The 13,702-nt window shown below is 29.9% G+C and overlaps 1 protein-coding gene across 1 annotated transcript; it reads left to right on the forward strand.

Annotated features, from left to right (window-relative positions):
- Positions 1 to 6,030: 6,030 nt before the first annotated feature.
- On the forward strand, positions 6,031 to 8,491 carry LOC108323717 (zinc finger protein CONSTANS-LIKE 2-like). The gene is made up of 2 exons (XM_017556294.2): positions 6,031 to 6,867; positions 7,889 to 8,491. The coding sequence occupies exons 1-2, from the start codon at positions 6,154 to 6,156 to the stop codon at positions 8,246 to 8,248; spliced, it is 1,074 nt and encodes a 357-aa protein (XP_017411783.2). The 5' UTR covers positions 6,031 to 6,153; the 3' UTR covers positions 8,249 to 8,491.
- Positions 8,492 to 13,702: the final 5,211 nt, after the last annotated feature.

Consider the following 13,702-nt stretch of genomic DNA (forward strand, 5'->3'; position numbering starts at 1 on the left):
CACACAATACAGACTATGGAAGGTCAGTCTATCTTGTCTCATAGTTGATTAATTAGTGCAGAAAGTAGGTTATACAAGATTAATCTAAATGGGACAACCGACTATTATAAAATACTCAACCTGTATCATACTATTTTTTAAGCCCTCTTATGATTTAGAGACATGAATACACTTTTTTCATACAAAAAGGTTACATGTACTGCTAATTTAATGTTAAACTACTCTCCCTTAGTATAAAACTTTTCACATCATGTAAACAAATTTTTAGCATCAACTCCGAAAATTGAAATAGATTATTTTTAAATTGGAAAACTTAAAAATTTATTTTTAAATTATTGGAGATTAAAAGTTTATTTTAATATATGATTTGTTAGCATGATTTTAAACAAACTTAATGACAAATTTATCCTGTACTCATATTGATACATCATAAGTTATAAACATGTTACAAAATTAAGATACATTTATGTTTAACCTTATGAATCAAGGAGTTACTTACTCCTAACATATATCTCTTAGAGTTAATTTTTTATACACTTCAAAGGTATATTTCTCTAATTCTCTCAAGCTTTCTATTTATATAATATGAACAAGTTTGTTCAAATTTAACTGAACATGAACCTAAAGTTTATACTTAATTTTTGTAATTGAAGTAATCAAATCATTTAACATTCATTCTGTTGATATATTCTTCCATCTTCAATGATTATTATTTATTTAATTTTTGTAATTGAAGTAACTTAATTTGTTGATAATTGATTTTGTAAAAATATTTATCAATTTTCAATGATTTCTACACATAAAATCAAATATTTATATTTATCAATTTATTAAACAGAAACCTTAATTATTAAAAAATATAAAAAAATATATGAATAAATAAAATAAAAACAATGATAATTTCAATTATTACACACATTTAGACACAATATGATAATTCATCATTTTAGATGGTTGTTTTATTTAGATTTGTTTTGCATAACTTATTTTCAATTTATCAATGATGTGATAAGATGGACTAGCCTACATAGTTTCTATTAGGATAATAATACTTTGATAATATTTTTTTAACAATATTTTAACATTATTTATTTGTCATTTTGTGATTAGTTCATGTTGCATATACTAACTTAGTGTTAAATTATTCTTCGTTAGTATTAAATTTTTAGAATCATGTTACAAGTCTATATTAATAACACAATTCGTCGTTACAAATTAATAATATATAATATCAATGCAGTAATGAATCACATGTATCTTTTAATTAAAATTGGTAATTTCTTTTAACTTATATAGCTATCTTGACAAAAATTCTTTTGTAAATATTTAATGCGGTTGAAAATTTGTGATAATAATCATCGATCTAGATGTTCAATAATAAGATGCAAAATAAACTACTATTGTTATATTTCCTGTTTCTGCATCAATAGATTATATTTTCATAATATATTTGCTAATTCTGAAAGTTTAATTTACAACATTCTTGTATGAGCATCACATCAAATCCAATTGTATTAACTTCCTCTGTCAAAGCCGATCGAAAAAATAAAATTCCTCTGTCAAAAGTCAAAAAAGGACTAATGAAGAAGACCACCCCGAAAATGGTTTCCTTTAACGAAATTAATTTGACAAATTAGAAAACCAAAAGTTTCCATGTAATTTTGATCATTTAATGATGATGCTGTAGAGAAATGTTTGATAACAACGTGTGAAGTGAACAAGGAAGGGAAGACAAAAATGACAACATAGAGAAAGAAAAGCACATAAAATTGCGAAGAATGTTTATGTTTGGGATGAATTTCATATAACGAAGGGAAATGAAATTTGAATTAGTCTCTTCTGGCCACAAAGTAAAGATTTGATCTTGATTGGGATGAGTGTGAAAAGACATCCATGTTTTGTTGGAGCAGCATTCGATGAAATCAAAACCTCTTCAGTGACCCAATAGCCATCTGAACAGTGAACAAGTTAAGAAAAGAGATAAGGGTAAACGTCCTTGCAAGACAGGACCACATCAACTTCGTTCGTGGTCTACATGCATCCTCATCTATTCTCCTCTTACGTGGCACCCTCACATTCGATATCATAATTTTCACCAACTTTATCTCTCTCACCATGCTTTCAGTTGCTTCAACCTCATCAAACATCTCACCATTCATAATATTTCTTCTTCATGATGCATTTATCCTTAAAGAAGAAACAAAATAATACTATATATATATATATATATATATATATATATATATATATATATATATATATATATATATATATATATTGTATCGTAGAACTGTACAATTTAGGTATATAGACATTCGCTTGGCTAGTTCATAACTCTAATCAACCTTAAATTTTTAATCAAATTTATTTGGTAAGTTTTATTTATTAAGTGTTGAACCGTATTTACAAGGTTATTAATTAAAAACTTAATTTGAAATCTATAAATACAAATAAAATGTAAAAAGATAAATGATTTTATTTATTGTGAATTAAAAAATTTATTATAATCTCTGATGAATTTAAAATTTAACTAAGTATATTCAAAATAATCTAACCTAACAACAACAAAAAAGTGTGAAAAAATGTTTAATAAAGATAATCGAACTTACACTCAAAACATCATGTATGTTACATCTTGGTACTTACTTACTGTCTTACTTTACTTACATGTTAATATCTAGCTCATGATTCAGGTAATAATTAATTCATCCATGTGTCGTAACTTCATAAGCCTAAGTTCAGACTCAATATATATGCCAATTACAGTGTTTTCCCATTATTGAGTGTAATTTTCCTTTGTGTAAGAATCGTTGCCCTACCACATTTGTTGATGTGTACATAAGTGCCTCACACTAAATGCTCCACAACATGTAACAGTTATACACAATTTCTTCCTAGGTGATGTTCAATCCCTTTCTGTCATTCAAATTTACAACACATACATCAACATTTTCAGCCTCTGTCTGTTTCATGATTAATCTCTGCAACAATTATATTTTTCAGTTTATTAGCAACAAAAAAAAGAAAAAAAAAACTGTCATGTAATCAATACAACAATATAATACCTTCAGTTTTCTACGTAGAAATTAAGATTTCCAACTGCCAACTCAATAATGTTTGCCCTGGATTGGAAGTTATTTTATGCCCTCCAAACACCACATTCTCTGTCATCAAATTGTATGGCTCATGGCAAATTTTAGTCACAAATTTATTGCATGAAAAGGTTACGTTAAGTAACGTACTAATTGTGTAAAGTTGTTTAATCATATATCCCAATAATTGGCACCAGTTGAAACTTGTTTTAGCAATATAATATAAGAAGACACTGCTCGCAACGGAATATAAAACACGATTAAGAGAAAGAAATAATATTAAACTGATGAAGTGACTGTGCGTGAGCCACTTACGTTGTTCACTTCACGTGTGTCATTAAAAAAATGAAACATAGGAAAATCGTTCTCTTATAAAAACATACGTTCCAACATCCTATGCGGAATGTTTTTTTTTTTTTACTTGATCTGGATCTATCTACCATACCTGTTCTGGAATCCAGAGATTTTCCATTGATTAAAAACAAGAAAAGAAAAGAAATTCGAAGTGAGTTTGCTATCACGTAATAAAGGTCTAAAGAGGAAGGAAAGAGGAGCACATGGTCTTAGGAACTTTATTTATGGATGTAATTGAACTCATCCCCACTCCACGTTAGCACTTTCGAGACAAAATCTTAGAGAGGTACGTTCGTGTCATCTACTTTCATTTAAGAAATTTAAGCTCTTGCACATTAAATTCATATATATCAGTAATTAATTAAGGGAACATATATAAATGCACCAAGTTATATAGGATTTAAAATTTTCTTCAAGTCAAGACTATCGGATATCAAATATTAATCAGAAAAAATTAGTAATTGAATGGATTGGTAATCACCAAAAATAAATGGATTGGTAATTACCAAAAACTATTTTTGGATAAATTTTGTATTTAATATTTCTTAATCAGTGTTGTTGATCTTATCTGTGTATTAAATGTGAATCTGCGAACATGTGGCAAAATTTTAGTGGTGATTGAATAATTTTGGAATTGAATTTTTTGTTGTTTGAAAAGAAAGATTCACCTACCAAAGAGTATCTTATGCTCAAGTAAAAATTTTGATGATCTTTATGAATATAATATAGTGAATATGAGTGACTACTAACTAAATGTATTTATAAAATTAATATCAGTTGTGAATCTATGTTATTATTGGACTGTCTTAAGTATATAATAACATTAGTTAATAATAACACGATGATAATATATCTTAAATAATAATCATAAAATCAAATTTTTATTAATTGTGACATATAGATATTGTCTTAATAGATATACATATATCTAGATTGTTCTAAAATTAAAAGATTTAATAAATTTTGTTGAATTGTATTATTTAATATATTTATTGGATCGAGTAAAAATAATTGTCAATTACCTTTTATAGTTTAGTGTTAGAGGTAGAAGGAGATATAATTACGAAGGAGAACATAATTAAGTTAAAATAAAACATAAGTTAAAAAACTTATAAAATTGTAAATTATAGAATGATGGTAGATTTTACTTTTACGTGTGGAAGAATAAAGAGTTAAGTCGTGTTTGGTTTGAGATTGTGAATAAAGCAATGAAAATATTTACTCATATTCATCTCCATTTTTTCACTGGAAATAGTAGAAAAATGGCATAAATAAACAAATAAAAAACACTATTAATGAGGATAGGAAGGAGATGACGTATGGGAGTACGTGATGGTGAGATTGAAGAATGAGCAGTGAATAAAATATGAAGCAAATGTTGAATATTCTAAGTTCAAACTTCATTCAATTCAAGTACATTATCTCTAACACGTGGCAGGCCCAACCTCTTCATTTTAATCGTGACTAATTCCACTGCTAGACAACCCCTTTTTCCTGCAATATATTTATTACATATATCAATTCTTTGTAAATGAGATTTATCAGAAAGAGGTGATGAAAGAATATATTAAGAGAATAAGTATAAATTAAAATTGAGAGATGATTAATTATATAAAGAGATGATTTTATGAAATTGAAAACGATGTTACATTTTTTTTTAAAATTTAATATATTTAAATAATTAATTGTAAATAATTTCAAACAAAATTTCCCGCATACCAATTGCAAAAATTAAAGTATAGTAAAAAAGAAAAAGAAAAGTGAGAGTGAATATAAAATCGAAGGAAATTTTTGTAACACACTTCACCTTTGTTATAAAAAGTAAATCAATTTGAGATTAAATTATATTTCAGTGTATATAATCTCATTCAAATCTATGTTCTGCTGAAGGAATCATATGCTGAGATTCTTCATAATCCAGCTTTAAATAAAAAATGTTCATGGTTAAAATTGCACGTTAGTTGATTAATTCTTTGAAACGTAAAATTAGTCAAATTTATTGTACATGTAAAAGTAAAATTGTAACTTGAAACAGTTCAAATATCTATGTATATATGAACAGCAGATAGTGGAGACAATTTCTCCCAACATTCTCCTCTTTTTTCTCCTTTCGTGTTTCGATCCAATTAGCACAAACAGATCAAGATGATTCGCATCTTCAATCGTCCTAAAGGAAATATAACCTTAAAAATATTAAATTTTTATCTCACAGATTCATTTCATGCAAGATTATATAGTAAAAGAACATGGTTATATAAAAGTATGGGTAAACTTTATATATTTATGAATACTAATAAAAAACTTATTTGAATGTTACCTTAAACTTTTTAATTAGTTTTCATTTAAAAAAAAAAATCAAACTCTTTAGTAGAGTGGAGTTACATCAAGATATTGCAGTATATTATATTCCAAAAGGCAAAAGAAAAGGAGAGTACCACCTTCCCAAACCCTATAATGGGCCCACCTTAAAGCACAGCCACCCACAAGATAGATAATGTCCGAACTTTTTGACACCACATCTTTCTGACACGTGTCACACATAGATTCTCCCACTCTCTCAAAGCCACCAAAAACAGCAAAACCCCGTTCACTGCTTACACACAAACACAACACAACTTCGTAAGTTCTTAGTTTCTTCCTTTTCTTTTTCTAGTTCTCACCGAAACGGTATACTAAACTCACTCTGACAAAACTACTAACTCCCTAAATGTTGGAGGGAGAAGCTGCTGGCACGTGGGCACGCGCGTGCGACACGTGCCGCTCCGCAGCCTCCACCGTCTTCTGCCGCGCCCACAACGCCTACCTCTGCGCCTCCTGCGATGGCCGCGTGCACCACGCGTCCTCCTCCTCTTGGCACGAGCGTGTGTGGGTCTGCGAGGCCTGCGAACGGGCCCCCGCGGCGTTCCTCTGCAAGGCCGACGCCGCCTCCCTCTGCTCCTCATGCGACGCCGACATCCACTCCGCGAACCCTCTCGCAAGCCGCCACCACCGCGTCCCCATCCTCCCCATCGCTGCCGGCCACCACTCTCACGTCGAAATCGACGTCGCCGACGACGACGATGGTGCTGACGTGGATGACGAAGACGAAACCGCTTCCTGGCTCTTGCTCAACCCTGTCAAAACTGGCACTGTCCCTAATAGCAACAATAATGGGTTCTTGTACAGTGGTGAGGTTGACGAGTATTTGGACCTTGTTGATAACTGTAACTCTTGTGGTGACAACAACCACTTCGCTGCAACTACCACTACTGCCACTACTGCTGATCATTACACTCAGCACCATCATTTTGACGGTGTTTCTCAGAAGAGTTATGCCGGGGACAGCGTGGTTCCGGTTCAGCAGCACCACCATTTTCAGCTTGGCTTGGAGTTCGAGAATTCTAAAGCTGCCTTCAGTTACAATGGTTCTATTACTCAAAGTGTAAGCCTTTCTAATTCCCTTCTTCTCTTTTCTCTTTTGGGGTTTTGTTTTGTTTGTTCTTTTGTTACAAACACGTACAAAATATGAGCACTTTTTTCAGAATTTGAACTGTACTTGCCCTTCTACTACACCTAACTCTCGTGGGTGGTTTACTTTTGTATTGTTCTTTCATGTAAACCTCAAATTCATCTAAACCAAGCTATTGGGAGGGGGAAAGTTGTGCTTTTTATTTGACTTCGGTTGTGGTATATATTATACCACACGGTCCTTTTTGAGATGGAGTTTTCTTCCTTTATCCCTTCACGTGACATGTTTTTTTGTCAGAGTTTTGGGTTCACAAGTGGTTTCCTTTCCTGGCATGTCCAATGCCAGCTTTAACTCTCTGGAAGAAGTTCCTGTTTACCCTGTTTTTGGCCTGGGGTATCTCATAATCTGTCTTGTTGGACTGTTTGCCATTAATTAGACTTGTTCCCAGCTCGTTTTTCATGTTTGGTTTAATTTGTACAGAAATGGTGTCTCGATTCGTTCTGCAACTTTTTTGGCTCTCTTTATCCTTTTGCCTTTACACTTTTTCTTTATTGCAACGAATCTAAGGGAAAATTAAGTATCATACTTTCTTTCTATGATAAGATTGTTTTCCTCATTAAACAATTGAAAACTTTCTGCCTTTTTATTCTACTAAATGTTAATGTGAGAATTGATCAATTTTCTATGTCATATATGCATGCAGTTGCCGTTCTCTCACTTTAATCTATTCTGTAGTACACTCCGTTATGTCCTTTGCCAAGGAGCAAACAAGTTCTGTCACGGACTTGTTCTAAAGCGCTAAAAGTCATCCCTCTAGATTCTCGTACTTTTGTAATCTCAACCAGTTTTTACATGAACATAGGAATATTAATCATATTCATCAATTTTCTAACCTACATAATTGGATTCCTCTAAAGGTGTTGTTTTTATCTTGAACTTGTTATCTGGTGAACATTGTTTAACTGGTGTTTGCTTCCTTTTTCATTGAATTCAGATTTCAGTTTCATCAATGGATATTGGTGTTGTACCTGAATCACCGATGAGGGATGTCTCAATTTCCCATACAAGACCCCCCAAAGGGACGATTGACCTATTTTCTGGACCTCCCATTCAGATGCCTTCCCACTTTTCTCCAATGGACAGGGAGGCCAGAGTCCTAAGGTACAGAGAGAAAAAGAAGACAAGAAAATTTGAGAAAACTATCAGGTATGCCTCAAGGAAGGCCTATGCAGAGACCAGACCCCGAATAAAGGGTCGTTTTGCCAAGAGAACAGATGTGGAAGCTGAAGTGGATCAGATGTTCTCCACAACACTAATTACAGAAGTTGGATATGGAATTGTTCCCTCTTTCTGAATATGCTGTGTTGAACAAAAATGACCACAAGACAGAGAAGAAGCCAGAGGATCTTGATCAATAGAAATGGCAACCACTTATGTACTAAGTTGTTTTGTTGATAATGTATTTTTTATGTAATCTAATTACTCCAAGTTGCACTAATCGGATGCTTTTATTATTTTGTTTACTGTATTTTGAATGAAACTTGTATTTGTAAATACAGTCCTTGTATTAAATTATAGTCAACATATCTTTCATAAATTTTCATTTTCTCTATTTCTATCATGGTGTATGATTTGCTCGAAAGATGACCAACCAATAGCTTCTGTTTGTGCTATTTGTCATTTCATTTAGTTGCAATCACTTCAATCAAATATCATTCGGGTGCATTGAACTTACTGTGGCTTGAGTTCTGGCTTATATACTCATGATCTTGATCTGGCTACAGTGGAAAAGAGGATAGAAAGTTGTCGAGTTTAAAATAATGCACATAATTCCTTTTTCATTTCTTTTCCCTTGGAAGAAGGACAAAAGCCACAACTTGTTCATCATTACTCTGCATAAAATGCTCTTATATCATCAAGAAATCATGAGAGCTTTTGATATATTTGGCTAAAAGTGAGAGAATTCTATTTTGGAGGAAAAAATGCATTTAAAATCATTGATTAGAAACTTAATGGTTAAGGTTGTAACAACTTCAGATTTTTTATACATGGATTAATATTGTATACATAATCTCTGTTGTTAGGTTTTCTAGTTTACTTTTGGAAGTGAATTTTATGCTTTAACATGTATGTTCTTTAATTTTGAGAAGTCAAAAAATGCTTTTGTAGCAGTATGGCATATTCTAACAGAAGAAAAGATATTTTTATAATGTCTCCTGACCATATATGCCAAAGTACTTTTATATAGAAAATGAATTCTATCTCAACTTTAGAAAATTAGTTTTTAAATTAAGATTTACACTTATTTATTTATATGTTGCAGTCGATTTTATAAAAAGGTTGTGATTTTTCCCTTTCAAGTAGTATATTTTATACAGTAAATTGAAAGTGCTGTAACAAAGTTCCATTGCACTTTTTTTCCCTCATCATGAGAATGAATGTTTGACAAAGAGTAGAAGTAAACGAATCTATGCCAGAGTCATCCATGACCAAGAGTTTGCTAAACATCCAATGGTCAGAAACATGAATCAAACAGATGCTTTTTGGTTTAAGTTTCCGGCTGTCATGGTCCATAAATATTTGGATAATCAGTATATGCGATTCTATTTGCTGCACATAACTAGTGATAGCAGACAATATTTATTCCTTCCCACATATCATGACTTAAAATCTTGATACTAGATCAAAATAGTTACAGATTCGAATATAAAAATACTGTTTTTGAATTATTTTTTTTGCAAAAAATTTTCAATATTCAAACTAGAAATGATGCACTATGAAAAGTTCTATCTAGTAATTGACTCAAGGTGAATACTAATAGTGTAGTTAGAGGTTATAATGATTTAACTTTATAAGTTGATATATTTAGAAGTTGGGATAATATTGCTAGTAGTTTTTTAGCTTTTTTTTTAGGAATGAAAACTATTACTTATGATGAGTTTATGGAGTCATTTATACTTTGGAACATGCTTGGAAGGGGGGTTTTAGAGGTTTCAGTTGGAGAGTAACTTTTCTTTAGTTAATCGTAGTTTTTTGGTTCAATGAGTGAATTTTTGGAATCCCAGAGAAAGATAGTGTCAATACTTGTATTTTTGTAAACATATACCGTTAAAAGTTTTTCATGTTTTTTTATGAGAGAAATCGATAAATCAACTAATTTAGATTTGATTCATAAATAATAAAACAAGTTTAATGTTTTATCTTGTATTTATGTAGATTTTTTTCATAATATGTATAACTTATCAATATTTCATGTAATTTTTATCATGAATTTGGTATAGTCTTTCCCTGTTTTGTATTATTTTATTTTTTTATTTAATAAATTTTCATGTAATAACAAATAATTAATTTAGATGTTAATATATACCAGATGTTAAATTTCATAATGACGCTTAACATGATCAAGTTTGAAATATCTTTTTTTCTCCATCATGTCAAAAGTTGTTCACAAATCAGCACCAAAATTACAATTGAACTTTTTTCTTTCTATGAAAAAGTAGAATGTTACTGTCATTAGCATTGGTTATTAATCGAAATCATGCACAAATTACTGTCACACTTCTACTCTATACATCTTTTCTTAAGCAGTATTTATAGTAGTATCTTCATGTTTTATTTATGCCACTATTTATTTTTCTACCCTCTATAAGGTATAAAAGAATCCTATTAAAGAGACAAGCAGCTTGTGCTATAATTAGTTTCTTAGTAAGTTGTCATAACAAGTTTCTTAGTTCAATCAGTTTACTGAAATAGTGGTCCTCGAACAAAAGTGGCTGCACTTTTTTATTTTATGAAAGGCATGAGACAAAAGTAGAACAGAGAAAAATTCGTGGAGGCTGCTGTTACATATTTACAAGGGCTCATACCCTTTTGTTTGATCTGCATGTCATACAAACTGCAAAACTCAGACAGGTACATGTACTCCAAATTGATACTAAAATCGGGAAAGAACACATGTTCCTTTTCTCTATATCTTTTCCTTTTGAGTAAAATAGAACTTTTGATAAGATATTGTCTGCTTAACTAGGTTTTCAGATATTTAATTTTGATATTACTCCAAAAAGTTTGTAGTAAAAAAGGTATCTTATATATGTATAAACCTATGTATATATCTTGTTGTATCTAACGAGACTTTGTTTGTATCTAAGAGTTCGTTACCTTCCATCATCGGAATGCATTTGATGTTAAAAGTTATTATGTATGGTCTGTGCAACTCAGAATAGTGTTTACATATAATCATAGGATGTTGCATTAGAGGGAAAAGGGTTCTTTATTCGAAAGAGTTACTTCAATCTTGAAAAGCAAACATGTGCGTGGCCCCAAATTAAGCACAGTGAACTATGGCCAAATATGTTGCTTTTGCTTTAAGATCCACAAACTCTAAGAGAACCAATTCCAGCTTGCTAATTTTTCCAGCAGGAAAAGTAACATAGAAACAATGACAAAAGTGTTCCAATTATTGATGAAATCTAGTAAGTTTCCACCATGATTACGGAGGAAAGACAGGAACATAGAAAAACAAGCCCATAAAGGATGTGATTTTATTATTTTTATTATTATTATTTAAAAAGAACTGAGTGAAGATCTCACCTTTTCAAACTGATTTTGTTTCATGTTTTCAAAAACTATTAATGAGTATTGTGATTTATTAAATTTTTATAACACTTTCCTTTGTGATTTAGGTTTTAGTGGATTTGTATATAAAGTGCACATTTTGAAAGTGGTGAATGAATTTTAAAGGACTTTATAACTTTTAGAAAATATTTAAAATTATAAAAGTTGATAAAAAATATAAAAAATAAAGTAAAATTAATATAATGTTCAATCTTTTACTAATCAACTTAATCAATTATTTCCCCTTATATTATCCTTTCAGGTATTAGCATTTTATCATTTTTTCTTATATTTAAGTGATATGCGGTATCTAGTAATAATTATAATCAAGTATATTGTTTGGCTTGGTTAATTCAGTAAGATGCATGAGTTAGTGTAATTAAATGTGTTCAATTCCTATAATCCAATGCACCCTTGTTTTGTACTTTCATCTTAATTGTTCTCATAAATTAATGCAAATTATAAAACTTAAAGGCTTCAATAATCTACATTTTTTAATTATGTTATTTAAAATTATGTACTGAACCTTATTTTCACTTTTTTAATTCCAATTATCAAAATTATTTTTTTTTAAAAATGTCTTTTTATAAAGTACATCTTGAAATAACAAATGGATAAAAATATTTTAAAAATACTTTTTTAAATTACTCTCTTTATATTCGAATTTCCTTTATGTTTTAAAAATGTATTTCACGGAATGTACCAAAAAGTGTATTTCGAATTTTAAAGCGTGAGTTATAAAAGATTATTCAAAAATGCTTTTCTACTTTGTAGATTTCGAGATGTATTTCTCAAAATAAGTTTTCGAAATCTACGTGTGTTGTAAAATACTTTGTAGAATGTAATAAATAAAGAAAAATATTTATGAAAGTATTTTTTAAGATGACATTTTCAACCAAAGTTTTGAAGAAAAAAAAATAACATAGAAAGAGTGGAAAATATCTTAATTTAATCGGAAGAAAAAAAAATTAATCTCAATTTATATTATCGAGGAAGAACATTGTTTCGAGGTTGGAAATGAAATCATATAAGTTCAAGTGTAATGTGTAAAAGAGTGCAAAGCAGATAACAATGTTTTTAAATGGACAAAGAAGGGTAAATATGCAATTTTAAAAAAATGTAACAAAACGAAGACTGTAAAGAGTAGGATCTAACATGAATCAACATTCCTGATGAAGCCCAAAAAATAGAAACGCAACGGCCCAGTTTTTGTAAATATCGAGGCTTTCTTTTTATACTTCCAAATTTCTTCCTAAACCTTCAAATTTATCTAAAACTCCGAAATATCCTTTGACCTTTCACTAGGATAAAAAATCTAAAGTCTAATTTCTTCCTTTTATTTTTAATGCAACCCTAACTTTTTTTCACTCTCTCCATACACTGTATGTCACCCACCCCAATCTCCTGTTTCCCTTTGCTTTTCATGGCAAGCTAACTCCAAGTACTTCCATTTTTATTTACTTTTTTTCTATTGTTTATATGAGGATAATATTCTCCTGAGAAATTTATGCTATATTTAAATTAGATGTCGAAAACCGTAGCTGATTTGAGAATGAAAATTACGTTTGGACTTTAGGTAGCAGATTTTGAAATCGTGTTAGACAAATAACTAGACTTCTAAATCTGGTTATAAGTAAAGTTCCAGTTTTTAAAATTTGGTGTATGTAAGGTACCAAATTTTGAAATCTCAAGGTAATGAATTTCCAAATTCTGTTGAAAAAGTATTAGATTTTGAAATTAGATTAAGTACTTTATTGACAACAATAAAAACCAAACTTAAAAGCAATTTTCGAATCCATCAAATTAATTCATCACATATGAAAAAAAATATCATCGTTGTCAAGTTATTTATATAATTTTTCTACCCATTTTATTTGTAAAAGAACATAAATCTAACATAAGGTAAAATTCATAAAACTAAAAAAAAAAATCTTTCACCTTAATTATGACGACTCTAACTACCAATAATACAACATTAAGATAGAATATCTCACTGAACATAACTAAAATTGAGATTAACAAATTCATAAAACAAAACAAACAAAATAAATTTAAAAGTATAAAATAAAAAAAGCAACTAAAACAAACAATGTAAATTTTAAAAAATAAAACTAAAAAAATACCATATTTTCAAATTTAAAAAAATACTTAATAGAATTTTGAAATTTAACTGCGTCCTAAACATAAGTTTGAA

This window comes from Vigna angularis, chromosome 2, assembly GCF_016808095.1.
Source record: "Vigna angularis cultivar LongXiaoDou No.4 chromosome 2, ASM1680809v1, whole genome shotgun sequence".
Lineage (NCBI taxonomy): Eukaryota > Viridiplantae > Streptophyta > Magnoliopsida > Fabales > Fabaceae > Vigna > Vigna angularis.

Bases quoted from the DNA above. Each gene is read 5' to 3' on its own strand.
- LOC108323717 (XM_017556294.2), top strand. From the start codon at position 6,154: ATGTTGGAGGGAGAAGCTGCTGGCACGTGGGCACGCGCGTGCGACACG. The intron at 6,868-7,888 runs GTAAGCCTTTCT...CATTGAATTCAG, and splicing joins ATGGTTCTATTACTCAAAGT to ATTTCAGTTTCATCAATGGA.